This window comes from Pterocles gutturalis, unplaced genomic scaffold (genome assembly GCF_000699245.1).
Source record: "Pterocles gutturalis isolate BGI_N339 unplaced genomic scaffold, ASM69924v1 scaffold14646, whole genome shotgun sequence".
Taxonomy (NCBI): domain Eukaryota; kingdom Metazoa; phylum Chordata; class Aves; order Pterocliformes; family Pteroclidae; genus Pterocles; species Pterocles gutturalis.
In genome coordinates, this window is record NW_010103246.1 from 16,744 (window position 1) to 44,490 (window position 27,747).

Sequence of the window (27,747 nt, forward strand, 5' to 3'; positions counted from 1 at the left end):
CATAGTTCTGGCTTCTGCACTTTAAAGAGGATGCAGGAGAATTTCACTGGATCAGAAAAGTTACAAAAAAGTCATTTGAGGGCTGTTGGAGGTGTATTCCGAGGAAATGTATATAGGGAGCCGAAGGTGTTCAGCATATCAAAAGGAAGATCAGTAAAAGATGTGATTATGGTGCATGAGTGCCTTCTCTAGGAGAAAATGCGAGGCATTAAGAGCTTTTTCAACCCAGTAAAGAAAGGTATAAAAAGAACCAAAGGCCAGATATATTCAAATTAAAAATAAATCAGAAATGTATTTGTAATAGTTTGCATCATTAACACACTGAACACAGTTTCAGAGAAGTGGTAGATTCCCCTTGAATCTTCAAATCCTCCTCCACAGGAGCCGTGCCCTGTTTCTGCAAAAACTTATCTGGGGCACTTTGGCACATGAGCTTGAGGCACTTGCGTGGTTTTTCACCCCTCTGATCCCTCAGGGACTGAAAATCCAGATCTATCTGGTACCTGATAACGTTCATGTGCAGAGCTGATTTGGGGGACATGCCTCCATACCCTTTCTGATGGGTCCGCCGTCCGGGGGGATGCTCCGGTGCCCCTGCCCACCACTTCCGGTGTTGGTGTGCACCCAAGGGACTGTACAGTGTGGAGCACCAGAGGAAGGCAAAAAACTGAAACTGCCCTTAAAAATAAAACCCCCTCAAATGTATAGCCATGCTTGAAAATCTGTCTATGGAGTTAACGGCTGTTTTTGTGCCATAATTCTTCAGGCTGACCTCTTCACAGGTGGAGAACTTCTTCCTTCAGCAGCAGCATGTAAATAGTAATTCTGTAAGAAATTGTCCTAAAATTACTATTATCTCCTGCTTTCAGTGTGACAGCTGCTGGTCACATGCCACTCATGGCCTTTTCAACATGGGTGTAATTTTTCATGGTCCTCAATTTGAGAATGGAAGGCAAAAAATTTCCAGCACCTCGATGCTCATTCTGCACCACTTTCTGGGAACATTCAAGTTCACCTTCATCCTCAGAGCATCTTTGCTCTCCATGGAAACAGTCATAAGTGACAAATGTCTTTTAAGAAAACATCTTAACTGATGTCAAAGACAGCATTGCTAAAGCTTTAGAGCCTGGAATACTTGTATATACTGTTGGTAAAATGCAAAGGGATGTTGTGAACTTGAACTGTCTAAAGCTATTTATCTTTAGTATTTTGTTAACTTTAGTCTTTCTAAAGAAATCTAATCAAAAAGCAGTTTTGTGGGTTTCCTACTGACGTCTGTAAAGGTTATTCCAGGATAGGGTTAGTGCTTAGGTGATGCCTTAATAAAACCAGGCTTCCTTCACTGGTTTCGTCCCATGCAAAGATCTGTTGAGGGTCTAAGCAAAAATGTTTCGGTTTTTTTTTGGCAGGAAAATTTGATGTGAGAGCAGACAAAATGTTTTGTTTTGTTTTCCGTGAAAAACTCAACTATTAATGGAGGGGAAAAAGAAAGAAAAAAAGAAGCACTTTTTCTTGTAGTGTCTGTAAATTGGAAAGTCTCATCTCTCAACTGAAGTGCATGTGCTGCCAGTGCATCTCTTCCATGGCCAGAGGAGGGAACCTGTCACAGAATGAGAAATGTACGTTTACCTGTCTGTGTATGTACGGAGACGCTCTTAACCTGGATTTTCATAAAGCACAATGGTGACACTCTTTAATGGTTTTAGTTTTCTATCACATTGTTTCTAGTTTTCTATCACACTGAGGTCTGAGGGCCCCTCATAGAATATTTTTCCTGTAAAACAGCTAAGGATTGCACTGTAAAAAGTTTCCAGATCACTCCTTATGCTTTGTGTGATTTTAGGAATTAACAAACTGGTGACGGGCTGTTGATGGAGATCTATCAAGCAGACAATAGAGATGTATTTCACAGGTGATCTGTTCTAGATGTGGTACTGTTCGGAATATTTTGCAGCTGCAGGAAAAGTAAAATCAGGTAAAATCGAGCTGTCAGTTGCTTCTTTTAGCCTGAAGAAAAAATATCATGGAATACTGATGTTGCACAAGTGCTGTACCATCAAGGATTGGAGAATTTAGAGCTTGTAGCTCGGATGTAAACCCTGTCTAAGCCCTTACAGTCATTGGAGTCTTCTGATGCATGTAGGGTTATTTTGTTCCAGTGAGGGTAGCTTTTGTTGCCTGTTCGAATGAGGGGTGGATTAGTTCTGCGTTACTTGTATCATAATGACTTTCTGATTCTTTTATTGACTTTAACAGAGTTTCAACTCCTTCTTTCAAAGATTATTGGTTAGAGTTGCATTTTTGAGGGGTATCTGTTTTGAAATAAACTATCAAATAATATTTAACGCCAGGAGCATCTCAAGTTCCTCCAGCTTTGAATGCTTCATTACAATTTATTATCTTAAAGGAGGGCTTAACACTCCATACTGCAGCCTAAATAAAAAATTGTCAACCTATGTACATGCATGAAGCTTGTACTGACCATCAGCCTGCACCGACAGCCACAGCTTTAGTCTTTTCTTGCTGCTGTTAATTTCTTACTCCCTGTCATCCAAACAGTTCAAAATAAAAGCTAAACAGTAATCTCAGAATGCTGCATCAGTTACAATTTTTTTTCATTGTGAAATAATTGAACCTTGTTTCTGTATGAGCTTTGCAGTAGTTTAATTTTGACAGCTGCACCACAGACAGTAAATGTTTAAAAAAATCAGAAGGAAATTTCCTGTAGCAAATCTAATCTGCCTGTGATAGCGCAGCGTCCCATTTTATGAGGCCACATTTATTCTCCTAATTGGCTATTTCCTGTCCTTAAATGCCTATTTGTTCATGTGTGCCACCTTTTTCTCAGTTTATTGGCCCTGCGGTCACCACATTATCTTTCTCTTCAAAATCAATTGACATTTTATGAAAAGAGTTTGCTAGATGTTTAGTTTAGTGAGAGTGGCATATAGAGCATGTGCTTGTCACATTAAATAATCGCTGTTAAAAGTAGAGTATTCAGCGGCTTAACTATATATAGAATATATTAATTTACTTTATTTCAATATTGTTATTGTTTTTATTTAGAGAAATGAGTTAGCGAAATATTACTGGGGCATGCTGTAAGCAGAAGTATTCCAAATGGTGCTTTTTCCCAGAAATTCCTGTGCAGCGCAAGCCAGCATTACATTTGACACAGGCATTGAATTTCTAGAGATGCTCAGAGCTGCAATTTAGGAAAGTTGAATCTTGTGAATTATAGATATTAAAATATTGAAACTTCTAAGATGTGCACAGACTAATTATTTTTTAATTAAAAGTTTAAGGTCAGCTCTTTGTTAGCAGCGATACTGTTTTGCCTTCCATGCTCTCTACCTTTTATTTTTAAAGATATTGCAGAGCTATTTCTGCTGGCTGGCACATGTAGAGCCATTCTTCGCTAGCTCGGTGTATGGTGCTGCCGGGGTTATTCAGAAAGGGATCAAGCAGGGTGGATTGGCTTCAGCCACTCTGTGCCGTTATAAGCAGTCCCTGCTCATTACAACGTGAGACATCTTATTATATAGGGGGCTGTGGCATCAAATTTTATCCTGGTGCCTGCATGAAGCTTTGACCCTGAGCCACACACAGCTTACTGCAGGAGAGACGAGCCTTTTGGTTGGTGCTCAGGTTGTGTTTTTCTATGCTCAATAGTGTTAACTCCATCACAATTAAGTCCACACAGTTGTGTGTGTGTGTGTATTTATTTATTTTTCTTTTTTAGGAGAGGATTTTTTACTGTTGTTAGATGAATAGTATCAAAAACATTCACATCAAAACTGACATTTTGTGTTTGTACAAGAGACGTATTTTAAAAGTACAATTTGCATCCAAAGCTAGATTTTTAAAATTCTCTTTGCATTCAGGTAAGGCATATTAGCTACCTTGTTTCTAGTGTCTGTACATTCTTTTTAGTATTTATTGTTCATATGCATAACAGGTTGTAGCTTTAAAAAAATTTTAAAAATTCAAGCAAGTGGCGTGGTTTGAAGCTAAAGAGAAATCCTTCCAGAAGCTAGGAAGGATTTTCTTCTGATTTTTTTTTTTTTTTTTTTTGATCCATCTGAATGCAAGTAAGCCAGCGTGCTCTTGTTTGACATGAAAAAAACCACAGGCTGATGGAAATTTTGTTTCTAGGTGCCAGGTTGACCTGTCGACCCTGAGTAAAGAACAAACCCACAAGTTGGAGATGCCGCTGGAGGAGGGAGAGGGATGCCTGGTGTTGCTGGTCACTCTCACAGCCTCTGCTGCGGTCACCGTCTCTGACCTCTCCGTAAACTCCCTGGAGGACCAGAAGGAGCGAGCAGAGATACTCAAGAGATATGTATGGAGTTCTTCTCTTTTGCCCTTCGTTTGCAAAGTGTTTGCTTATATAAATAATGAGTATCGGGGAAAAGTCTGAATGTATCCTTTATAGCATTATCAGACAGCCTATGGCTCTCATTTAAGCTAGTTACTAATATCACAGCTGGTACAGGTAACATCAAGAAGACTACAAATTGTTTTTATACAATAATGTATTTTTTACATAGTAATTCAGCTGTTTGATATGAGCATGTGACATAAGGAATTTAATTTTACTGCCTTGCAGATAATTTTTACCAAGCACAAAATAACTAAAGTGTAGTTCCGTGACTGTACAGTCTCTGTGCCAAGTGGTTTGAGGTGCCAATAATTTTTTATCTTCTTTTAAGCACAAAAAGTGCAAGAAAACTTACATTTTGTATGCATACTAGAGGCTGGATATTTTGTATCATCAAAACGATTATCTTAAATGATATTTCCATTTCAAAATATTCTGAAGCAAATTATTTTCATTTCCCAGCATCCTCACATTGCACAGAACTTGTGTAGTTTTATCAAAGCAACAGAGAGGGGAGCTCTTACTCCAGCATTTGCTAATACTTAAATCACTAAAGTCACTGTTTCACTACACATGGAGAAAAAAAAAAAAAAAGCTATTTCAACTTAAAATTACAAAGCTTTTATTGTACAGTGCTGCCAGGTGTTTAGAAAGGCTTCTCTAGACACTCAGCCATTAAACCAAGCTCTGACTAACAAAGAGCTGCTTAATTTTTTTTTTTTTTATTTTAAAATATTCCTATTCCATGACTGACATCCTTTCAATAACTGAATTTAATAAAGATGTACCTTATCAGGCTGTGCAGATAACATGAAGTGCTAGTACTAATGCTGTACAATATTCTTCAAACAGATTAGCAGGGTGTGCGCTTCAGCAAATTTATTCTTGCTATCTCCCCTGAATCAGCTGTCTGCTAATACTTGTACAACTCATACACCAATAGTGTTATCATAAACACAGTTTAATAGAGGTGACTTAGTGAGGCTAAACATAATATTCCTAAACCAACCGAGAGGTAAGGTATTGTGCACCATCTTAGAAAAATAATTACAATTAAGAGAGTTATTGCACATTTTGGAATCCGCCAAGGCAGTCTGTGGTTGTCAGAATAGATTTTTATAAATATAATAGATTTCTGATGGATATGTTTCTGAGGTGACGTACTTCTTGCTAACAAGTACAACAATACCGAATTTCTGTGTGTGGTGATATGGCAGTCAAGTGATACTGATGGTTTTGATAATTCAGTGATACTATAGAAACATGGTATGAATGTGTATTATTAATCAGTTTTCCTAAATTCTCAATTTCTTGTTCCCAGTGTAAAGCTTAATTATGTGGTGTAAGATTGAGCTATTTATTTCCATTTCTTATGTATTCAACAATATTTGTCTTTTCTTATGTTTACATTGCCGTATGCATTTGAAAACATTTACATTTTTGGAAGGTGTTCATATTGCAGAGGCATGAATTTCTTATATGCAAATATGCAAATTGTAGCATCAATATACTTTTTTGATAAATATTACTGTTTTTATTAAAATCACTAGTGGACAGCAGAAGAAAGAAATGACAAGGACTGACAAAATTCAAATAGCTTACTTTCAAAAACTGATGTTTGATTTGTCTTTGGTATTCTTACCTCTACTTCAGAACCGTTGATACAAAGGAAGAGTATGCAGTTAGCAAGATGTACTGTTCCCCAGTGACTGGCTGTATTTTGGGTTTTTTTTTTTGTCCTCTTAAAAAAAAATCTAGCTTCCATTTGAGAAATGTATTTTGCACCCTTTCTGCAGCCCAAAAACAGTTAATGAGCTGACCTTGCCATCAGTTCAAATAGCCTTGGAAAATTACTCTATTACTGTCATTTAACCATTTGTAGCTGAACATCAGAGCCTTACAAATTAAACAGGTATTACTGTTTGAACCATTATTTTACCACAATTGTCTGAAAAGATTAATTCCTTTTGGGGTGAGGAGGGGGGCACATTAATGGGTACAGACCAAGAGAGACTGTATGACCTTTTCAGAACGGGTGTGCTGAACCCGCAGTCCCCCTTGTCACAGTTTAAAAACCAGAGGAGCTAGTTTAAGGGAAGAAGTTGTTAGCATTCCATTTTTATTATGACATTTCACAGTCATCCGATTTAATGTCCCTTGACCAGATTGTCCACCGTGAGACGATGGGCTTGAAATGTTATTTAGAGCATTGATAAAAGGTGAGCAGTTCTAAGATGACAGCGAGTCATAAGGCTGGTAGTGTGACATTAATTTTCTCCATAACAGAGATGGAATAAGACGTCATGGTGACAAGCTGTCAATCAGCGCTGGCCCCTCAGTGTATCTCGATGCCATAGGATAGGGTATTGCTTCTCCCATAATAGAGCTGAACTGAGATGCTCTCCCTGACAGCTGCTGCAGCTATACAGAAAATATATTATACAGCCTTTCATTAAAAAAATAAAGAGGACTCATCTCCAGAGCATTTCAATCTTTTCCCATCTATTGAGGGCTGAAAAGATTCACAGCAAATCACGGATTCCTCTGCTAGGGAAATTTCAGGCTTCAGAAACCAGGCGGGTTTTGAGGCCTTCGACAATAATCATAAATAAGGAGACAGAATATCACCTGATAAATCATTACTTAAAGTTATGTATTTAAAGTAATGCATTAAAGTTATTTTCTTCTCCCAGAGCCTCTGCCCCAGCATTGTGTACGTTTGCAGCAGTCTCCGCAGTCACGATGTACGGTAAATGAATCCCAGCCTGCTGACTTGCTGGAACTAAAACTTTAAAAATAGTTATTCCTAATAATAATTTATAATACATTGTGCAGGATGCTAACAAAGGTAGCAAAGTGCAGTACAGCAATGGTGCCTTTTTTTTTGCAGAATGAGGTTACCAGGATGGAAATTGGGGAAAAAAAAGGGAACTCTACGGCATTGCAGGAAGGGGGGCAGTCGCTTGGCTCACTCTGTGTTTGGTTTTTGCTTTGTTTTCTTTCAGCAGCTTTGTGTTTGTTTCGGTCATTGGGAAACTTGGGTAAAACGTGGAAACGTTTTTGTAAATCCTTTCACTCTCACCATGGTATTAGAGCAGAATTATCTCTGTACTCTGGTACCAGTTTTGATAAGAAGCTTCCAAACCTTGATGGTTATTACAGTAAATGAGGGATGGTGCCAACCTGCATTTGAATTACAGCAGTGCTATCAGTAGTGTCGACTCTGCCACCCTCGGCTTGCAAGCACATGAGCAGGGGGTTGAGTGTGTGCTGATTAAAGTTGACCATCAGAATTTTTTAAGCCGTTTTTTCTGATGATTAAGGAATTAAAAATTATGAAGATTTATTAACCATTATCTCGTGATAACATGCATGCATGTGTTTGTATGTATGTAACATGCAGGTTACTACACTTAACAGGATTCTGCTGTTCGGTGTGCCAAGGTCAAACCTTCACTGTAAACAACAGTACATGGTCATCTGGGGCTTGTGCAATTAGAACCCGAATGTGATTTGAATTTTAGAGTTGTCTTGTTAATAAAAAGAGCGGGATGCATATTATATGTCTAACATTTTAATGGATAGGTTACCTGTGGATAAACATACTGTAGTTTTTGCAAGCTGCCATTTAATATTGCATTTAAGCAGCACCTGTGGTTTTCAGATCAGTAGTGTTATTTATTCTGGTTTTCCATAACAGTCGATTTTGCCTTCATAATAAGTTAAAGAGTTGTTGACTTGGTGTTTTACCTGGTGTTTGCATTTTCTAGAAATCGAGACGTTATCATAAGCAGTGGAAAAGGTTTCGCCTGCATTACATTAAAATTTTAGAAAAGGCCACAGGCATTGAATGCATTAGTCCAGATTTTAAAATACTTCAGAATAAAGGTACATGCTAGTATTTATGAAGAGGACTTGCAAAACCAACCGAAAATTAGGCCACGTATATATAGGATTTAAAATAGATTTGAAAATCTAATTCTAGTCTCTTCTTTTGGAGTTCCTCCCCTAGGTTATATAAAAACTGAATGGTAATTCCAGGTTTGTTTTGAATTGATTGCAGATTCAAAGTTGTATTCAATATTCTATTGTTTCAAATTCTGCAACTTTGAAGTTATACTCGAAGTTAGATCTTGAGGATTTTAGCATATCACACCTAACTGGTGCAATACTCCCAGTTTATTGCTTTTAGTTATTTGGAAAAAGAGCAGCAACAGAGCACACTTTCCAAGCAGCTTTCTAAAATTCAATGAATAAAAGCAGGCGTTGGTCTGCTCTTTAGTTTTTTCTTCCTCTTTTTAATATGTGTAGGTATTGCAGAAATTTATGTTAAATGTTAAACTTATGTAAGCGGTTTCTGCCATGGAATTGGAATTACATTTTAATTATTTTTTTCTTTTTTGGATGTGATTATTATGAAAATTATTCAGATGTTATAATCCCCTTTTTGATTGTTTTTGCTCATGTTATTTACAAGCTATATGCAGGCTTATGTGTGCATATATGCTATGTGCAAGCTTGCATATGATGGTCGACTACACCAAAAACAATATTGACCCTAAGTCACTGTTCAAAATGTTTGTGGAGCCATCAAAGGGAAAATACGGACACAGATCTCAGAGAAGTATTTAGGGAGAGGAAATGTTGCATTGTTCGTATTAATTTTGCTAATACACTGCTATAATTTGAAGTTTTGGTGGGCAGTTGTTCATGTACTATTAGAGGATTAACTCAGTAGAATTAGTGTTACATTTAATCATTCATACTCTGGTTTTTTCTTTGCATTTTTCATTGGCAAGTTAAAGTTGCAAAATACTGAAAGAAACACTGACAACTGTACATTCTTCAGAAGATAATATTTAAAAGTATGAGTATGTTAGACAGAATTGCACTAAGTTACACCTGGGCCAGGGAGACTATTAATATTGCTTTTGCTTTGTCTTTTTTGCAATCCAGAATTATTTTTCTTTCTATTATTTTTTAGAGTCCAATGGCAATGTTCCATAACATGAAGGATGTGGGATTTCTTCAGGTGAAGGTCATCAGGGCAGAAGCGTTGATGGCAGCTGATGTCACAGGCAAGGATTCGTTTAGTTTCTGTGTCAGTAAATACTGTAGTAAGACTGCACCTTTTTAGAAGTGGAAAAAAAACTGTTTAAAAGAGGAGTTTATCTGAAGGTTATTGTCTGTTTGCACAGTCTCACCTTCTGCTCATTAAGGAAAAAATACACAGACAAGCAAATGAAACTCTTTTAAACAAGACAGCAAGTCATTCTAATGCTAGCAGAACCCTGCATAGGTTATTTCTCAGAAGGGTGAGAATTCCAGCAGAATTCCTGGAAAAAATACATAGAATATACTTTTTTTTTTTTCTAGTAGATAAAAATATACAAAATAATCCAAATTAAAACTGAATGCCAGAGGACAAAGCAAATGGAACATGCTAGAGTTAGATATTACTTTAAGTTGTTGCCGAAAGGACTGCTTTATAACTGCCAGGTATTTAGCAAGGCTGCTGTTGGTTTCAGACATTTCAGGTAAATGCAGTTTCCTGTTACTGCTGCTTATCTGTTTAAGAAGGGAAATACAAATTTTTTTTAAAAATTTTCTACTTTCTCTGATAGAACTGAATAGATAATTTAACCTTTTGCTTTTCAAAATAAAGAAAAAGCATTTCAGCCATACTGACCGTATTTCTCCAGCAATGTCCAAATTATCTCCTGTAAGTACAATCACCTTCACACTGCACAAGTTGAATGGAGCTTCTGTGTCAGAAAATAGACATCTCTGCTTTAAAAAAATAAAAAAGGAAACTATACTAATGTAGCTGATTTAACTGCAATTGGGACGTAAATGTTCTGTTACTGGAGCAGGTGTAGATATGTAGCAACATTCTCACTTCTAAATAGTTTTTTGTAAATTAGCGTGAGTACCAGTATTTACTTTTTTTCTCAGACAAGGTAACTGAGCAAACATTTTCTTGCTGAAACTGATCATCCAGTTTGTGGCATGCAAAATAAGAGATTCTATTTTCTGGGAGGTTGGAAAAACACTTCTAAAGATTCCTCACTCTGCTTTGACCTTATAATCCAATGTGGTCTGAACAGAGAGAGATATTAGGTTATTCAGGGGCAAATGGGATAATTCAGTCCCTGACCTCGTTCAGTCTTCGACTTTTCCAGATCAACATGTCATTTGTGCTGCTTGAACAAATTTTTTGGAAATACATTTGATTCAATTAAAGATGTACAGAGCTACCGAAAATTTTCAGACATTGCATTTGGAACGACGGTCAGGAAGACAGGGAAGAACATTCAGTACCTTCCCGTGTCCTGCATATTTGTCCGTTAGCAAGAAAATGCATTTATATGGCGGATATATTTTGTAAGATAGCTGTACATTCCAGACTTTACAGAAATCATTATATATTTTTGACAGAAATACCTGGTATTTTGAAAAGAGGAGAAAGGCGGTTTATTAACTACTGTAATTTTTTATCTACTTTTAGCAACTTGAGGGTGTGTACAGATCATTCATTCCAGATTAAACTTTGAATAGTAATATTTAGAAATAACTCAAAGGAGTTATTTGGTGATTGTCAATAAGTCATGTTCGCAAAAATTGTCTATCACTTTATTCAACTGAACATTTCTTATTAGTCAGTGTGGAGAGTGCTGTCATCAGTAGTGTAACTTACACAGCTAAGGATTGCATGTGTGAGTAAAAGCTGAGGACTAGCTTGCTATGTATTTTTTTTCAGAGTTAATCTTTTGCCCTCCCTTGAGTCTGAAAAGTAGCTGAAACACCTGTATAGTACCTGTCTGGTTTGCTGTGTTTCCTGTCTGCTGAACATATCTCATTTCACTTTCAGGAATCTTTTCACTTGAAGTAATAAATCAGAATTTATTAGTTTGGGCTGAATGGATTTTAAAAATCCTTAATATTCCATCATTAAGCATAAGCATAGATGGAAAAAGACTTCTGTAATCTTTTAAGTAGTCATCAATCTTACTACAGTTGCAAGGATTTTTTTTTTCCCCTTTCAAAATGTGAAATTTTTCTTTTGTTACCATACATTCATTGAGCAGCATTGTAAAACTGTAGTAACTCCACATGAATAAAGAAGCAATTGAGACTCCCGTTGAATGAATGAGTAAAAAGCACAAATTACTTTTTAATGAAACCCTCAATTCTTCTCCTTTCCACAGAAAGCCCGTAGCCTTGTTCAGCTGAATGCTACTACAGTAGGTCACTTCAGTTAAGCCCCTAATAAACTGTTGATAGTCGAGGGCAGTTTTTTCTCCAGTCTCAATAGCCCAGTGTTGGACAGTGCACTTCAAATCGTTAAGTTAGATATTTTTTTGAAAAAAAGAGAGAGATTAGGGATGGGGGTTCAGGTCTCAGAGTTTTTACAAGATGCTGGGGTGGGCAGAAATTTCAGTGAAGTTGTGGGCAGGGGAGCAAGCGGGCACTACCCATTGGAAAATGGGGTAATGCTCGAATGTGCCATATCTGGGTTTTAAAACACCCCAGAAAATGATAAAGTGAGACTTTTCCTCACCCAGCTCGCTTGCAAGGAAGTCTGAGAAAGGGAGGACTGCTGAGGGGTTGAGAAATTCCCTGACAGTGCTTGGAAGCTCACCTCGATTTTGGGGGGAGATGGAAAATGGGGCATCTTCCAGCACCAGGGCCTTTGAGAGAATTGAATATGAGTATGTGAGTATGAACATATGAGTATGTTTCCCCCAGAAAACCAGTGTCTTTCCATGGTCAAAACACAATTTTAGGGCTTCCACCAATGCAAAATCATGTTTTGTTGGGAACTGTGGTCACAGCAGATACCACTTTCCTGGAAAATACTTTCTTTTTTTTTTTTTTAACTATTCTCTAATGGATGGGGAGACACTGAGTGTGGTGTTTATTTTTTCCTTCTCCTCCTGAGAAGAAAATTTCATTTAAATCTTCCATCGTGTTTTAGTTATTCAGTGCAAGGCTGTTTTCTCCCTAAATCTTTACCTAGAAGAAGTTATGTTTTCCCCTTTCCCCACGTCTCTTTTCCCCTTTCCCTGTGTCTTTGCTCACTCGTGGTTCCTCTGGAAGACAGGCAGACCTTCTCGAGGGTTAGCACCATGTGTGCCTACAGTGACATCCTTTTACGTGAAGAAATACTCTGATGGTTCAATAAAACACAAAGTGTCATGGACTCATCATGACAGTTGGCCTCTGAGATTAATGAATGTTCTGATCACCTAAACTGTATGAGTTTTGGGAAGCAATAGACCCTTCCCCCTGACATACTGCCAGTTTAGGCAATGGTCAGGTGTCGGTGGGTCGTGGTGGAAAGCTGCTGGCTTTGCAGGTGGGGCAAATTCATTCAAAGTGCTGGGGTAGGTTCATTCCTCCTTTTCCTTGTCCAACATAATAAAATTATTCTTGACGAGAACCAAGCAGGGTGGGAAAAGACGCACCGCAGGTTTGATCAACTTCAGCCCAAGTTCGGTTATTTTAAGGAATAATGGTTAGCAGCTCAGATTCATTATCAGAACAAAATCCGAGCTCCCTGTGACAGTCTGCCTGGAAAACTGTTTGTTTTACTGTCTTTCGGCTTTAATTAAGACGTGTTCAATTCAAGCCCCCTGGCTCCCCTCTCCCCCAGCCCCCACCCCACTCGCCGTGTCACAGACCGGCGATCAGATGCTTTCAGTTGGTCCAGCCCATGACTTTGACCTTCTGCGTGGTCCGGCGTTCCCTGGGGAACCGTTCAGCTCATGAGGTCTGATTTCACACTTCCAGGATGCCTCGGCTCTCTGAACAATGACGGGGAGACAAAGCCCTTTAGAGCGGGCCGCATGGGGACTTGTTTAAATTGGAAACTAGAGAGGAGTCAAGGAACAAGGTTACAGGCTACAGAATAGTGCTTTTAATAAAGAGCTCACAGCTCTGGTTTGGCTCAAAGAGGGCTACCTCTGTACAATTAATTGAGACATTTATCTGGAGCATCTTGGGCCTCTACTTTCTCACAGAATTATGTGATAAATATCAGCCAAGAGGCAAATGAGATGTGCATGAAATGAATTTTTAACACTTTGATTACTGTGTCTCCAGTCTTCATTAGAAGTAAGTTTGTTTGTATTTCTGACCTCATTATGAATCGATTGTCTGTGAGTTTTTTGTTGGGTTTTTTGGGGGGTACCATGATTTCAAAACCTGTTATATCAGACAGATTTTTATTAAAGAGCACGGTGGTATTTGGGTTTACAGTCAAAAGCTTTGCAGGCTTCTTCTCCTCTGAAGAACAGAAGCTAAGCATAGAAAATGAAGCAGAATTTTTTTTTTAGCTTCTTTCTCAGTTTTGTGTCTGGAATTCAGTCTCTCTTCTAAGAAAATTCCATGTTGAAGTTTTGATTAAAGTAGTTGAAAGTCGGATGAAGGTGCCAAGATGGCTAAATGTGCAAAATGTAAATGAGTTTTCTAAAATCTGTTCTACTAAAATGTCCTAATACCACGTGTGCAAAAATAGTCTTTGAAATTGTTCTTCAAATGCTGGGAAATGTCAGAGTGATGTACACAAATGTTAAATTCACAAAGGTATGGAAGCACATGCATGTGAAATTGAATGAATAAATTCAGAGGCCCTTTGGAAATATGGCTGCAAAAGTAATTTGGTCTGTCAATTAGTGCAATCAGATTTCAATATACACTTGAATTATCTTCACAAAGTACAGAAATCTGCTAGGTGGGCAGTATTCTGTGGTAAATAAAGTCTCACCTGGTCCTATCATATAGGTCACCTGAAGACACAGTCTGATACCATGTATTGCAAAACTACTTTTTTTTAAGAAAGTAGCAGTTTTAGAATACTAATGTCAAAATTAAGATTTAAAAGGTATACTTTGGTCAACTGTAGCATTTAAAATTAAATATGCAGTGAAAGGATGAGTTGTGATTATTCACATTATTTTTTTTTTCTGTGAACATTCTGTGGAAATGAGTTTAACATGACTGTGGCCCTACCCTGGGTCGCCTGGTAAGATCCCTCACGTATTTGTGATACCAGTCTGCTGCAACATGTTTACAGCAGCGCTGTTAGAGAGAAATTATCATTTCCATTTTAAAGATGGAAAACTGGGAAAGGTTAACTGACTCAGCTAAGGCCAACAGAGCAAGTCCTTGTCAAAGCTGGCATTTGGCTTGGATCCTGTACTTAATCCATTAGATAAGGCAGCTTCTCGTGCTATTGCGCCCTTCCTCCTCCCGGACAAAGGTCAGACTGACTGCTCTGTCACAAGCAGCTGGCTGGCAGGGAGCTTGGAACAACGCTAGTGACATTAGCGTCTGCATGAGTGGCACTGCCCCCCAGAGTCATGAACTGGCTGTCTTGTCTTCCCCAAAAATAAAGGCCTTTTTTGGCTGTGGAGACTTAGATCCATAATGGATAGGCATGGCCAGTGGTAGGGGAGAACCGTAATAGCCTATGAAATATTCAAACAATATTTCAGCTCTCATAACCACGTTAAATTGGGTTGAACTTTGTGAAGTTGTGGTTTGTGAACTTGACTTTCCAAAGTAGAAGCAGAATTTAAATATCCTGTTAAATTTTTAAACTAGCCAAAACATTTTTAGTCGTCTTTGTGATTCTAGTTCAGTTTGGATAATGTAATTTGATCAAGGCAAGGAATTAATGTAACGGTTCAGAATAAAGTTAGTGATTTGCTTAAAATCAGTTCATGGTCTAGCCAAGGCTGGAGTTGGCTTTGTATTGGTTTGTGTAACTTGACAGACTGATGGGTGGTAGGTAAATGTTAAATAATGTTCTATATCTAGCCTGCCAGGTGGTTCCTTTTGTTGAGAAAACTCTTGAAGAAACAACACTAGGAAATTATTTGTGTCTCTGGACATATATCAGAGCAATACATGCTCTCTATAACCATGGCAGAAGTATATCCACAGGGCTCATGGAGAGCTAGCCCCGTGCTATCTGATGTCCTTTGTGAGTTAATCCTTATGAAGTGCAGTAAGTTTTTCAGGGGACAGGTGGGTCTGCCATGTACTTCTTGCCTTGCATCTACGCTAAAAAGAAAGTGCATCAGCAGTAGTTCCTTGTAAGAGTCTGTGGCAACTCTGGTTAAGAAAGAGTAGTTCTACAATGACTGATGGTCTTTCTGATTTTTTATTTTCTTTCCTACAACCTGTAGTTTCAGAGATTGAAAACAGAGTGATATTTATGACTGTACACAGGTGTTTTTTTTCTGTCTAAAACAGGGAATCATGTGTTTCCATAGGTTTACTTACTGAAGTCTCCTTTTTTACAACATTAACCAAAAATATGCAGATGGTACATAGTTTTCTGGAGACAAATGCATGTGTTGAATAGAATTTTATCATAAACAGACACCACAGTTTAACTTGTACAAAAGCAAGCAAGAAATGTAAATCTAAGCTTTGATAGCTTTTCATCAAGAAAAACTCCTATTTGTGTACAGGTGGAGCTAGCGAGTGAGTACAAAAGTGCAATTATGTTCAACTGAGGTCCCTGTTTGGAAGAATTGCAGTGCTCCAAAATTAATTTTTTCCAGGAGAACAACCTACTAAGAATGAAAAATTTTTATTGGACAACTTCGCCTTTCAGGGACCACTGAGGGACGCATCCACTAGACTGGACAGAGTCCAGCTCACCTCCAGCCTCAGAGAAGGCCCACCAGCCCTAGAACATCAGTTCCCAAGGGTTCACAAGCCAACGAAAGTCTTTGGTTCTTGCTGATGAGTTCCAGCGTATAGAGCCAGCTGATCTAGGAATCACAGAATCACAGAATGGTTAGGATTGAAAGTCCTGTGGTCTTTGAACTGATGAAAAGGGCCTTTCCCAAACTTTTCCAAGTGAAGAACACAGCAAAACCATTAGGCGATGTGGTGCTGTAGCTGCTTAAGAAGAAAATTCAGAAGATAGATTTGTGTGGAAGTTTAGGTTTTGTTGGTTTTGATTTTCTAAATATTTTGAGAAGCAATTAAGAATTGTCACTATTTAGGTCTCTTCTATGATTAAAGAGTGTATTTTATATACTTGCAGGAGACAAAAGTTTTTCCAGTGGCCAGGCTTCTGAGCCCCAGCTAATGAATCCAGGCTCTGAGCTAACTTTCTTTCTTTTGTGAAGGACTTTGAGTTTTGAAGCAAGTAACAAATAACAAATAAGACCTCTCCAGTTACTTGTTAGCCTCTCTTGCGGCTTAAGCGCTGTTTTAGATCTGAGCTGCTTTGAGTTGATGGGTGTACAGGTCATTCAGGGGCATGCAGTTGTTCCGAGAGGTGAGGTGACAATTAGAAGACTAATGTTTTAATTAATGTGTGTATAGTGTGCAACGTGAGGGACACAGTGATTGAAGTAGAATCCTTAGAACTAAGTAAAGTTATCTCAGTTTGTGCTCTGGTCTTGCTGACTGTCTAAGGATTAAATGTGATACAGCACAGCACAAACAAACATCTGTCAAACTAGGTGCTATGTGTGACATGGTGAATAAAATGAGAAGCTTCGAAAGATAAGTAGTTCTCTAATTTTTTAAGTGGGAGCTTACGTTACAAAGTAGAATTCCTTCTAGGGGACGTTCTTAGATAGTCCAGGTCTGTAATGGGTAAAGGGGAAAGAAGGGTGAGGGAGATCCATCAATAGATGCTTTCTCTTCCAGATTATTATGCATATTATGTAAATTAGCACTTTATTTCTGTCATTTCAGGAGCCCTTAGGACTGTGTAGGTAGAGTCCAAAAAGCGTGAGACATTACGGCAACAGAACAGATTAATGAGATTTGTTTTACTTCTTATTGAGGTTTACTGCAGGTCTGGTTTCGGTGAGTTGAAAGGTGTACTCCACTGATTTTACTACCTACTTGTGTCACAAATTCCTTCAAACACTGGTAGGTGTAATAGTGATTAGTCCCACTGAGGACGTGGAATTACTCAAAATCGTAAGTGTTGGAAGATCCTCAGTAGATACAGGGATTTGGGAAGAATTTCTTGATATGTGACAATTGTGGTTTAGTCTCCAGTGAAAGGCATAGTTGCGATGGCAGCATAGTACAGAGTGATGTAATTGAGCTTAGGCAGCACAAGTCTGGTCGGAGGTTTATAGATGTACTTCCAGAATGGCTAGATGGACAGCACATACTTTTTTGAACGAGTTGTTCTTTATGTAAAAATTAGGAAAACCATTTATGAATCTCTTGTTTGAAACTGCTAATTACATTAACTGGACAGAAGTTGTCTGAGGCTGCCTTGGTTAGAGTATTTGTTGTGCTTAAGGTACTGGTTTTGAATAAAGTAGTGATGAATATTCATCGTAAGTTTCTGGATTTCTGTGGTCCACCTAGAGACCAAGGAGACCTAAGGATGATATTCCTTAATGTTTTAGTGCTCTCTTAAGGCTTTCATTGGGATTGATCCCATTGTTTTGAACACTCTTGCAGTGCAGCAGGTTGCTGTGGCTGTCATTGAGAGTTGAGATTGCATTTATTCTTTCTAATAATGAGAACTTGAAGGATGACAGCAGGATATGAGCTTCACAAAGTACTTGTACATTGCTCTTTGTCTGTCTGGATCATGTTCGCTTATTTGGGTTGGTATCCAAATAACGTTTGCACATACCATATATTTGGCACACCAGCGAAGAGTTTTGCCCTTCAGATACCCAGCTTGGGTATGGGTGTTTTAGCCCACGGAAGAAGTGCCCGCAGGTGTTGGTGAAGGGCTTTGTGTATGGGAACATTTTAGCCTCCATGGCAAAAACAGTAGTCCTTAGTAGAGAAGTTTATAGCTGGAAAACTTCTATTTGTCAGCCATGGTACTTGGGCTTTCCCTTGTACCATTTCACTGTATTTCCTTTTGTCATATTTGGTCTTGAACTGTTTTCAAGTTATAGGGGGTAGGAGACATGAAATGTTGAATGCAAGAACGGATTTTTTTTTATTTCTGAAAACTGTCTTCGGTTTGATCGAGGACCTCTGATTGATGTTACATATTATTTAGCTTTCTTAAGTGGATTTATACCCATATAAATCTATAAGGCAAGCCATTGAAAAAGTGCATGTCAACAGATGCAGAAAATAAATGAATGTAGTAAATACTTTCTCTTTGTTTACAAAAGGTGGCCACTAGACACTGCAGTACATTTTCCTTTGTCTGTGTATGATTAATAAGCACAAATCATATTGTACCATCGTATGCAAATATGGTTGATGATACTTTAAAAAAGGAGATAAACTAATATCATCTAGCTCACCTGCTTTGTCAGTTCTGCCTTGTTTTAACTATCTTCTGGGTGTTTCTCTTTCAAATACCAAAACCTAAAGAACCTAAATATGTTTAAGCTTCCTACCACCTTTTAGAATTTTGAAGTAGGAAAACATTGAGATGGGTGATATATCTGTCTCTGCTGACTAATGAATTAATCATTTTTCAAGTTTAATGGGAAAGTTTCAGCAGTATATTGCCTTCTAGAGAAGGTAAACATCTACTCTAACTATAATTCACAATGTGTTTTAAACAATTATTATTTATCATTAAAGTTAATAATATGCACATTAACCTCTGATGTAGTCCGAATCAATACTGCAGTTTGGGAGATGTGACCCCTGGACAGCTTTGTCTAAATATTGATTTCATTGTCATTGTATAAGGTATGAAACAAATTGCATGCCTCCCTAATATCATTAATGTAGCCCCATTGAGGTACTCAATTTATGGCTTCTTATATTGCATGACAAAGTGTTACGGAATTATTGAAGACATTGTGAAATACAGTTGCTTAGTGTGCTAGATTTGGTTGTGGGAGGCCAATGTCAATGCTCAGTAACTTCCAAACACTTTGTTGGCCAAAGAAAGTCCAGAGAAAAGAGTGAGCCGCTCTGTAGTATGCAACTCAGTTGTTAATTTCCATCAGACAAAGTTCCCTCGGGTTTTGGGAACAGCGATTTATTCTACAGCTTTCTACTTACATATTTCTAGCCTTACATGGAAATAAAGCATATACCTGTGTTCTGCGACAAAGGAAAGGTTGTTCTCTTCACTTACTGGGGGAAAGCAAGATAAGCAGGAAGGGATAGCATCTCCCTGTGTTGGCCAGCGTTTATAGGAGTTGTCATTACTGTCATAATTTGAAATATGAGTTAAATTATTTACTCCACACTCTTACTTGTTCCCTTTATTGCCTCTTTATTGCAACTGTCTTCTCACCATGCTCCTCATGTTTTACTGTTCCTTCTGTCATCGCTGTTCCTCCGATCTTCCTTGCAACACCTTCTTACCCTTCCAGGAAATTTCAGGGTTGCCCTGAAACCCCAGAGAGATCAATCTTCCCTTCTTCTGCTTCATTCCTCTTCAGAGAGCTGCTTTTTCACACAACCAAGCTGTTGTTAAGCACAAGATTCAGGTGTCTACCTTCATTCTCCTTTCCAAATACAAACCTTGGTCTCGTGGATATCTAAGAGAAAGCTTAGTATAAGGTTCATGTCTTCCCCTTAAACTTTCAGGATGATTTTTCTTGGGTTTTGTTGGGTATCTGAGCAATAACAAGCACTGCTCACCTGCAGTCATTAGCTATAAGCTGCTTATTTCACATTCAGGGGCAACCCCCACACACTACCTTTCCCAATTCTCTTTCTTCAGACTTTTTAAAAAAAAAAAAAAATCAACTTCTATACCCAGTCTAGGATACTGCTTCCATTATCTATATATTACATTTTCAAAGCAACATCTTCATACTTTCTCCTGTGGTGGCTTTCATGCTGAGGGACCTTCTTGTAAATATATGCAAAGCTACTTCATTGTGCTTTAATGTATACAAAAATCTCAACCGCGTTCGAGCTTCTGCTGTGCTGAGACTACAGCCCATCATTCCAGCTGATATCGTCTCATTGTTTAATTGTACTTGCCCGTTTTCTCTGGCATTAGGCTTTTATCTGAGACTGTCTTTAAAGCTTTGTTGATTTTGGGGAGAGGATTTGTACAGCGTGAAACATGTAGGGCATATTAATCTTTGGCTAAGTATCATAGGTGCTATGTTATTACAAATAATATGGAATAATACATTTCCTAGATATCAAAATGCTCTAATTATGTTATCATTACAGTCAGTGTAGGATTGGCTAAAGTTCTTGTAGCTGTCTCAGAAGGGTGCTTGGCACCTTTGTGAAACATGCTGTTTTTTCATCAGAAAAGTCTGTATGGTGATTTTTTTTTTCATTTCTTTCCTATTTAAAAAAAAAAAAAACAACCAAAAAAGCAAAAAAGTTCTTTTAGTGAAGAATGTTAATAGATTATGGAGCGGAACAGCCTGTTATGATCATCTCGGGTATAATGCAGACCATAGGACTTCCCTGAATTAATTCGTGAGAGAATTACAGTACAACTTAGGAAAAGAAAAAAAAAAGAAAAAAACAAACCATCAACTAATTTTTGTTTGAACCTTGCTCATGGTGGACTTCCTTATCTCACAAATTTTGTCACAAATCTTCTCTTGTAGGTAAAAGTGACCCATTTTGTGTAGTTGAGTTGAACAATGACAGACTGCTGACACATACCATCTACAAGAACCTCAATCCAGAATGGAACAAAATCTTCACATTGTAGGTGTTTGGATCTTGTGAGTGGTGGGGAGGGTGGGTTTGGTTTGTTTTCTTTTTTTGAGGGGGTTGTTTTGAAGGGGGTGTAGGTGTGAATCAAAGATACCAGCTGTTGATTCAGAAGAAAGATCGTGATGACATATTGGTATTTCTAAACTGAACCAATTAATACATTTTTGAGGAATAAAAGCATGATGAAAATCAGGGAAGAGGCACCATTTTACAGGTAAAAAAGCAAGGTCTGTTTCTTGGAAACCAGGAATGAGTAATGCTGAGCAGACTCTGCTAGCTTCAGTGAGAGTTTCAAGGGCCAAGTCCATCACAACAGATTTGGCCCTGAAGTTTTGGGTGGAAAAAAAAAGGATATTGTCATTATGACTTTCATTGACATGTGGTTGTTAACTTCAGTGAACATTAGATAACTGTATAAAGGAAGGAATTTTAAATGCATTCATACTTCTCTGAATTGTGGCCCTTGTACTTTCCACTTGTTCTTTCCATTTATCAGCAGCACTTCTCACAATACTGTTGCGTATCGTGACAGTACCATGCAGCTGTTGAGTAAAATGCAGCCTTAAACATTGAGTTTATTGGGAAGTGATGTGGTTGGGTTTTTTTATCCCTATGTTATTCTGAAGACAGTAAAAAGTTCTGACAAAACAGCAAAAAGTCTTCCACAAACAAAATGTTCCTGTTATTTGTCTTGCTTGGTTGCCTTCTTTTTCTGCCTTCTGTAACACTGCAGTGTTACACCAATGAGTAGGACACTGATCAGCTGCAGGTTTCTCTGCTGCTGGAATCAGCTAACAATCCACTGCAACACCAGCGGGAGCTTTAGTTTTGTGTACACTTACTTCACTTTGTCATAAATGGAAATTATGTATTTTGCCCATGACCTCAAAACACAGTCTGATTTTAACTTTCTTTTTTTTTTTTTTTTTCCATTCCTCTTAGTTGGTCGCTCATGTATTTAGCATCCATATCTTTTCTTACCCTGCAGTGAGCTCTCAGGAATGAACTCAGAATAAGAGAAAAAAAAATCTTACAACAATTATACTTCTGATTGTCTTATTAATGTAGTTCTCATTTATGTATCTGCAAAACCACTCTGAATTCTTCATTGATTTATTTTTAATTATCTACTAATAGAGCCAGTAACTAATCAACCTCTGCTGCTCAATGGTGTTGTCTCCATAAAAAATTGCCTGGTTTTGTAGAGGACAAAAGACTAATCAGAAATCAAACAGAAAAAAAATCAAATGGCCTTCAAGGAGAGTTTTCACCTCTCTTCTATGTGTATTTGCATTGACCAATTTATTAATTAATTTTGTGCTAGCAATCCAGTTTCATCTGGAGGCATATATTTTACTGGAGTTAAGCTGCTTTGCTTGAATTCATATTTCCTGGGTCAGACATTTGATCAAAGATGAGTTCTCTCAAACAGTTCTGTTTTTTTTTCTCTGAATACAGAATGTGAATTTTGCACTTCAGAGTTTACCATGTACAGTGACATTTGTTGTCCGTGGTGGTGGGGTGTTTAATAGATCACAGGCAAAAAACTGTAATAGCTGAAAAATGCATCGTTTTGTATTGCTTGCTCCTAATTTGTTGTAATGACTGTCGTATACTTGTAATTAAGCTGAGATTTTAGAATTTAGGAGCTGGTTCTCAGCACAAGGATGTGCTTGTGTCGCTGGTGATTATTTCTGTGTACAAACCGACAGATTTCGCAGTATTTGCAGCAGTAATTGCTGCCAGGATAGCAGCCTTTAAGGTATATCCTTTAAAAGCTCTCGGTCCTGCAGCTTGCAGCTGTAAATCCCCTGGCGCTGCTCCGCACTGGCTCTCCTTGTAGTGCAAACCCCAGGTAGGAGATTTAAAGCAACATCCTTCAGAAAGCTTCTGCTGGGAAAGCCTTGCAGAGAGAGCAAGCACGATCACTGCAGCCCTTAGAAAGGATTTTGGTTATAGGGAGGGATGCCTGATCTGCTTAAGTTCTGTTCTCTCTGGAAAAATCGACATCTGTCTGTTTTTTGCTGACCTTTCATGCTTTTTCCTTGGTACCCGCTGGTGTAGGTGACTTCTCTCTTCTGTGTGTGCTTCTCATTGTAGCAATATTAAAGACATCCACTCGGTGCTTGAAGTGACAGTTTATGACGAGGACCGTGATCGTAGCGCTGACTTTCTAGGCAAAGTCGCTATACCATTGCTGTCTGTAAGTTTCATTCACCTGACATGCCGCTCTCTATTTTTAAGGGGAGGAAGGAAAAGAAGGAAAAAAAAGAAAAAAAAAAATTTGCAGCTCTGTGTCTGTCATTTCTCAACCAAGGTCTGTAATAAGAACACTAAGATTTTAACATACTCAATTCACGGCCATGTTGAATCCCATGATAGTTAATTTTTCCTGACAGACTTGGTCCTGGTAATGAACAGGTACTTGTCAGACTTGCCACAGTTGTTTTGGGTTCTCTGTCAGTTTCAGCAGCTGGGGGTCAGGGGTCACCAGGGGGGTGTATTCAGCAGAGACCACGAGACAGACGGCTGTCATGTCCTTTTCCTGCAGATTCAAAATGGTGAACAGAAAGCCTACGTCTTGAAAAACAAGCAGCTGACAGGGCCAACAAAGGGGGTCATCTATCTTGAAATAGATGTGATTTTTAATGCCGTAAGTCTTAACTTTGGCTTTTTTGTACCGCTAAAGAGTTCAGTTTCATGAAAGCTTTTGTTCCCGATTTGTAGAGAGTTTCTGTCATTCCTCATTTTCTCTAAACCTTGATGTATACCACAGAATACTCTTCTGCCACTGCCTGGCACACCCACTCTTTTTGTTGCTGCTGCCGGTGCTATTGCCGCTTATGTGAGGAGCAGCTACTCCTGCCTCACCATGCGTAGCAGCCGCGACTTTGAAAACTTCGTGATTTTTGCAAATTGAAGCATGCGTTATTGGTAAAGGAGTGGGTGAGGTTGAAATATTGACACGACATTTTAATACATAGGTGAAAGCCAGCATACGAACCTTAATGCCCAAAGAAGAGAAGTACATAGAAGAGGAAAACAGACTGTCTAAGCAGGTAAAAGCGTAAGGAAACACTAATCCTTTCCGGAAGCCTTAATATCGAGTGTGTACATCCAAATATCTGGTATCGTGCTGCTGAGGGTAAAGAATAACATTTTCATTCCTTGTTTACAAAAGAATATGATAGGTCAGGAAAGGCAGAAACAAAATACATGGGTTTATTTTGTCTCCTCTATAAATTGCAGCTTAATTTCCATGAAATACGTCAATAAGAACACAGTTGAAACCATCACGTTCCACACATATCAGATTATAGCACAGGTGCGTGTAAACTAAGTCTTGCATAAATTTTTTGCCGGTAACCTTGACCCAGAAGATCTCCATTTGTTGCAGAGCAGAGGGTCTTTCAGCATTCTTTTCACTAGATTTTAAATAAGTCAGTTGAGAAAGGTTCAAATCAAAGGCCAAAGCAGACTAACTTTCGACAGTCCTCTAGGTAGGAAATGCCTGCACCCTTGTTCTTTTTTCTCTGGATATTTCTGCCACTCACAGTTTTGGTGTTTTGGTAAAAAATATTTAAGCACACAGCTTTTTCTGAACTACTTCTGGTTCAGTTTTGCATTTCCAAAAATGATGGATTTTGTATGGAGAGACTGAGTTTTAGGTTGGACTATGGGGAACAAGATTTTTGTTGTTTGCAGGGTAAAGGCAGAGATCTCAAAACTGGTTTTTATTTTACAGAAAGATATAGACTAGACCGTAATTTAAATCACCTCCTGGATGAATTTTATATCATTTGTATGACGCATTTCATTAAAAAATATTTCAAGAGGCAGATTGCTTCTTTCTTTACTGTTGTGAGCAATGCTAAACTAAAGCTGCATTTTGTACTGCTGTTCCAGCAAAGAAGCATCAAGGCCTTTTATTCAAGATTCATTCTTCTCCCCACTGTCATAAGAGAAAATGGCATTGTGCATTTTGCGGATGGCGGGAGGAGTAAAATTTAAATACCCACTTTGGGTTGTTTTCTTTAAAATTAGCTGGCATGGGGTACCCCAGCACAATACCACTTACAGGGAAAAAAAGAATCTTTATGTATGACTGATGCAGTTGCATTTTAAGGCATCCACATTTTCTGAGAGTAAAGGTGTCTTGCCTACCTAACATTTTCTATGCTATTCCATGCACAAATTAAGTAATTTGATGATTTGTTCACTTTTTGGTCAAGTGTATTGCCATTTTGAAAGATTTAAGGATATTCTCCCAAATCAAAGCCCAGTGCTGTTATGTTTCGTCTCTATATGGGTTAATGTATGCAGTTAAAGTTACTTTGATAAATACTTAAAAACATGCCATGGTCAAAATACATCACAGCAGACAAATTTGTTAAAACTGAAGGAAAAATTGGGTGTAATGGGTGTAGATGATCTTAATTAAATTAGAGCAGTAATTTTGCATGATTTCAGGTTAGTTTCGCACAAGACAGTTTTATTAAGAAAGGCCAGAATTTTCTAAATACTTGAGAATGGGGAAGGCCTTGCTTACTTAGTAGAACTCTGAAATCATAACAAAATAATTTGTCAAATTTTGCAAATTGGTCTACAGTTGTGGAAATTAAAGCAATAATTTGTATACCATTTAGAATTAAATTCAGCAAAAATCATTTGACACAGCTAACTAAAATTCTCTCTCTTCCAGGTCTCTCAAATTTTAAAATATCTTTCTCAATTTGTGATCTAGACAGCTTAACACGTAATTTTCTTAGTCGTCACCCAAATTAAGAATGACAAAATTGAAGCTTTTGGTGTTTTGAAACATTTTCATCCTTTCACCTTTTCACAGCTACTGTTAAGAAACTTCATCCGGATGAAGCGTTGTGTCATGGTGCTCATAAATGCCGCCTGCTACATTAGCAGTTGCTTTGAATGGGATTCTCCCCCAAGAAGTCTCGCTGCTTTTTTGGTATGATCTTCTTGATATTATTGTTCATCACCCTGCTGTATTTCTGTTCTAGACTGAAAGATAATACAGTGTTGATATGGGGGTTTCTGATTTTTTTTTTGTGTGTGCAAAACTTTGCATTATAAAGATACTGCAAATCATGTTTATTCACTTTTTTTTTTAAAGGTTATTAGGTTTAAAATGTCACACAAACAAGACAGAAAGGTTATTTTTTAAAAATTATAGTTGTACAAATAACATAAGTGAGTGATGCAACTCAAAATAGTGAACTATGGAACTATCTTGAGCTTCTCACACAAAACTTCTGTTAAATTTTGTTTGCATATTTACTCTGAAAACTTGTTTTCAGTATTTAGTGGATGCTTTCATGTATCCTGAATATAAAATTGGTGTTATTTTGTGCTTCACATATCAATATGTATTACGCCTGTAACTGTTTTAGAAGTACAAAGCTCTGGACCCAACGAGTTGATTCCTTATGAAGACGTACTGTTCGTGGTTTAAAAAAAAAAAGACAAAAACAAAAAAAAAAAAAACCAAACCAATTTTAAAATCATTAATGCAGACAAACTAGTACCTTTTAGACATCAAGCTTTGGTCATAGTTCAGTTTTTAGTGAATTCATTTTTAGTGATTTAAATGAAACTGCTATTTCTCCATAAAGATTAGCTTCATTAATATTAACCTCTATTCTCCCATTAAATTTTTAAAATTTCAAGCCTAGATTCCAGTGTAGATTACATTGGGTTTCCCAGTTGAATATATTTTTATTTTCAACGTCACATGAACTACAAACACGACCAGAGTCCCCATTTGTTTTTCTGCATGAGCTAGTCCCACCATGAGTATACATGGAGACACTTTCTGGAACAGCCAAATTTATTAAGTGGGCTGGAATACTGAAGTTATGAACTTCTCCGCCATTAATATGAACAGGGCATGGTTTTGGTCTTACTTTGAGTAATTATAGAGGGTGTCTGATGACAGTGGTCCTGGCTTGGGTGCCTGAAGCTCAGGTACTTCAAATTTGGAGATGTCAAACCAGACATTGGAGCCGGCTGCACAGGAGCAGTGAAATGGGGTACTTTGGTGTGAATCATGCTGTTCTGCAGGAAGCTTCTTCTAGCAGGGCTCCGTTTGTACTAAGGGACTTGTTAACCCCCCTGGTAGCCTGATAAAGGTTTGCAGCAAGCTGTTAGTCCTTGGTTGCAGTGTTCATCAGGAGTTCAGAAGATACACGTGCCGTTCGAACACTCAGGGTTTTTATGCTTTTGTTGATGTCTCTATGTGCAAAAATCTAAATAGGCTTGATGCTGTTTACTGTAGAAAGGTGATCTGTCACTTCAGTTTAAAATGATCAAAATTTCATAGAAAATGCAGGTTTCTATGTAAACCTCAAATGTTCATGTTGCTATTACTGCTCCAGTTAGTAAATACTCATCTGGCTAAGCCTGATTGTAATATAGATATGGAACTCCCACCTGTTTCTGGTAGAAGAAAGGGAAATAGAAAGACATCCTATTCTTTGGGGCAAATGAAATTTTTTCTTTCTCATGCTGTACTGCTCTGGCCATGGAAGAAATTGTGCTGTGGTTAAATTGTAATTGTTTCCAGTCATAGAAGAAATTCAGTGTCTTAATAAGTAGCTGGAAGTACATAAAACACTGAATTTGATCAGGGGGTTGATATTCAGCACGTCATTATTGTAATTACAGTGTATCGCAGCAGAAAGGTGTTCCTGTTTTTATTTTATATATATATATATATTCATGTTATA

At 37.9% G+C, this 27,747-nt stretch overlaps 1 protein-coding gene across 1 annotated transcript in view; it reads left to right on the forward strand.

Annotated features, from left to right (window-relative positions):
- Window positions 1–25,976, forward strand: part of MCTP1 (multiple C2 domains, transmembrane 1) — a gene marked incomplete at its 5' end in the record, with an annotated part of 34,834 nt that extends 8,858 nt beyond the window's left edge. The window contains 7 exons of the mRNA XM_010086651.1: window positions 4,156–4,342; window positions 9,366–9,459; window positions 20,893–20,995; window positions 23,105–23,207; window positions 23,556–23,657; window positions 23,989–24,063; window positions 25,851–25,976. Coding sequence (XP_010084953.1) covers window positions 4,156–4,342; window positions 9,366–9,459; window positions 20,893–20,995; window positions 23,105–23,207; window positions 23,556–23,657; window positions 23,989–24,063; window positions 25,851–25,976 — 790 coding nt within the window. The remainder of the gene's footprint in view (window positions 1–4,155; window positions 4,343–9,365; window positions 9,460–20,892; window positions 20,996–23,104; window positions 23,208–23,555; window positions 23,658–23,988; window positions 24,064–25,850) is intronic.
- Window positions 25,977–27,747: the final 1,771 nt, after the last annotated feature.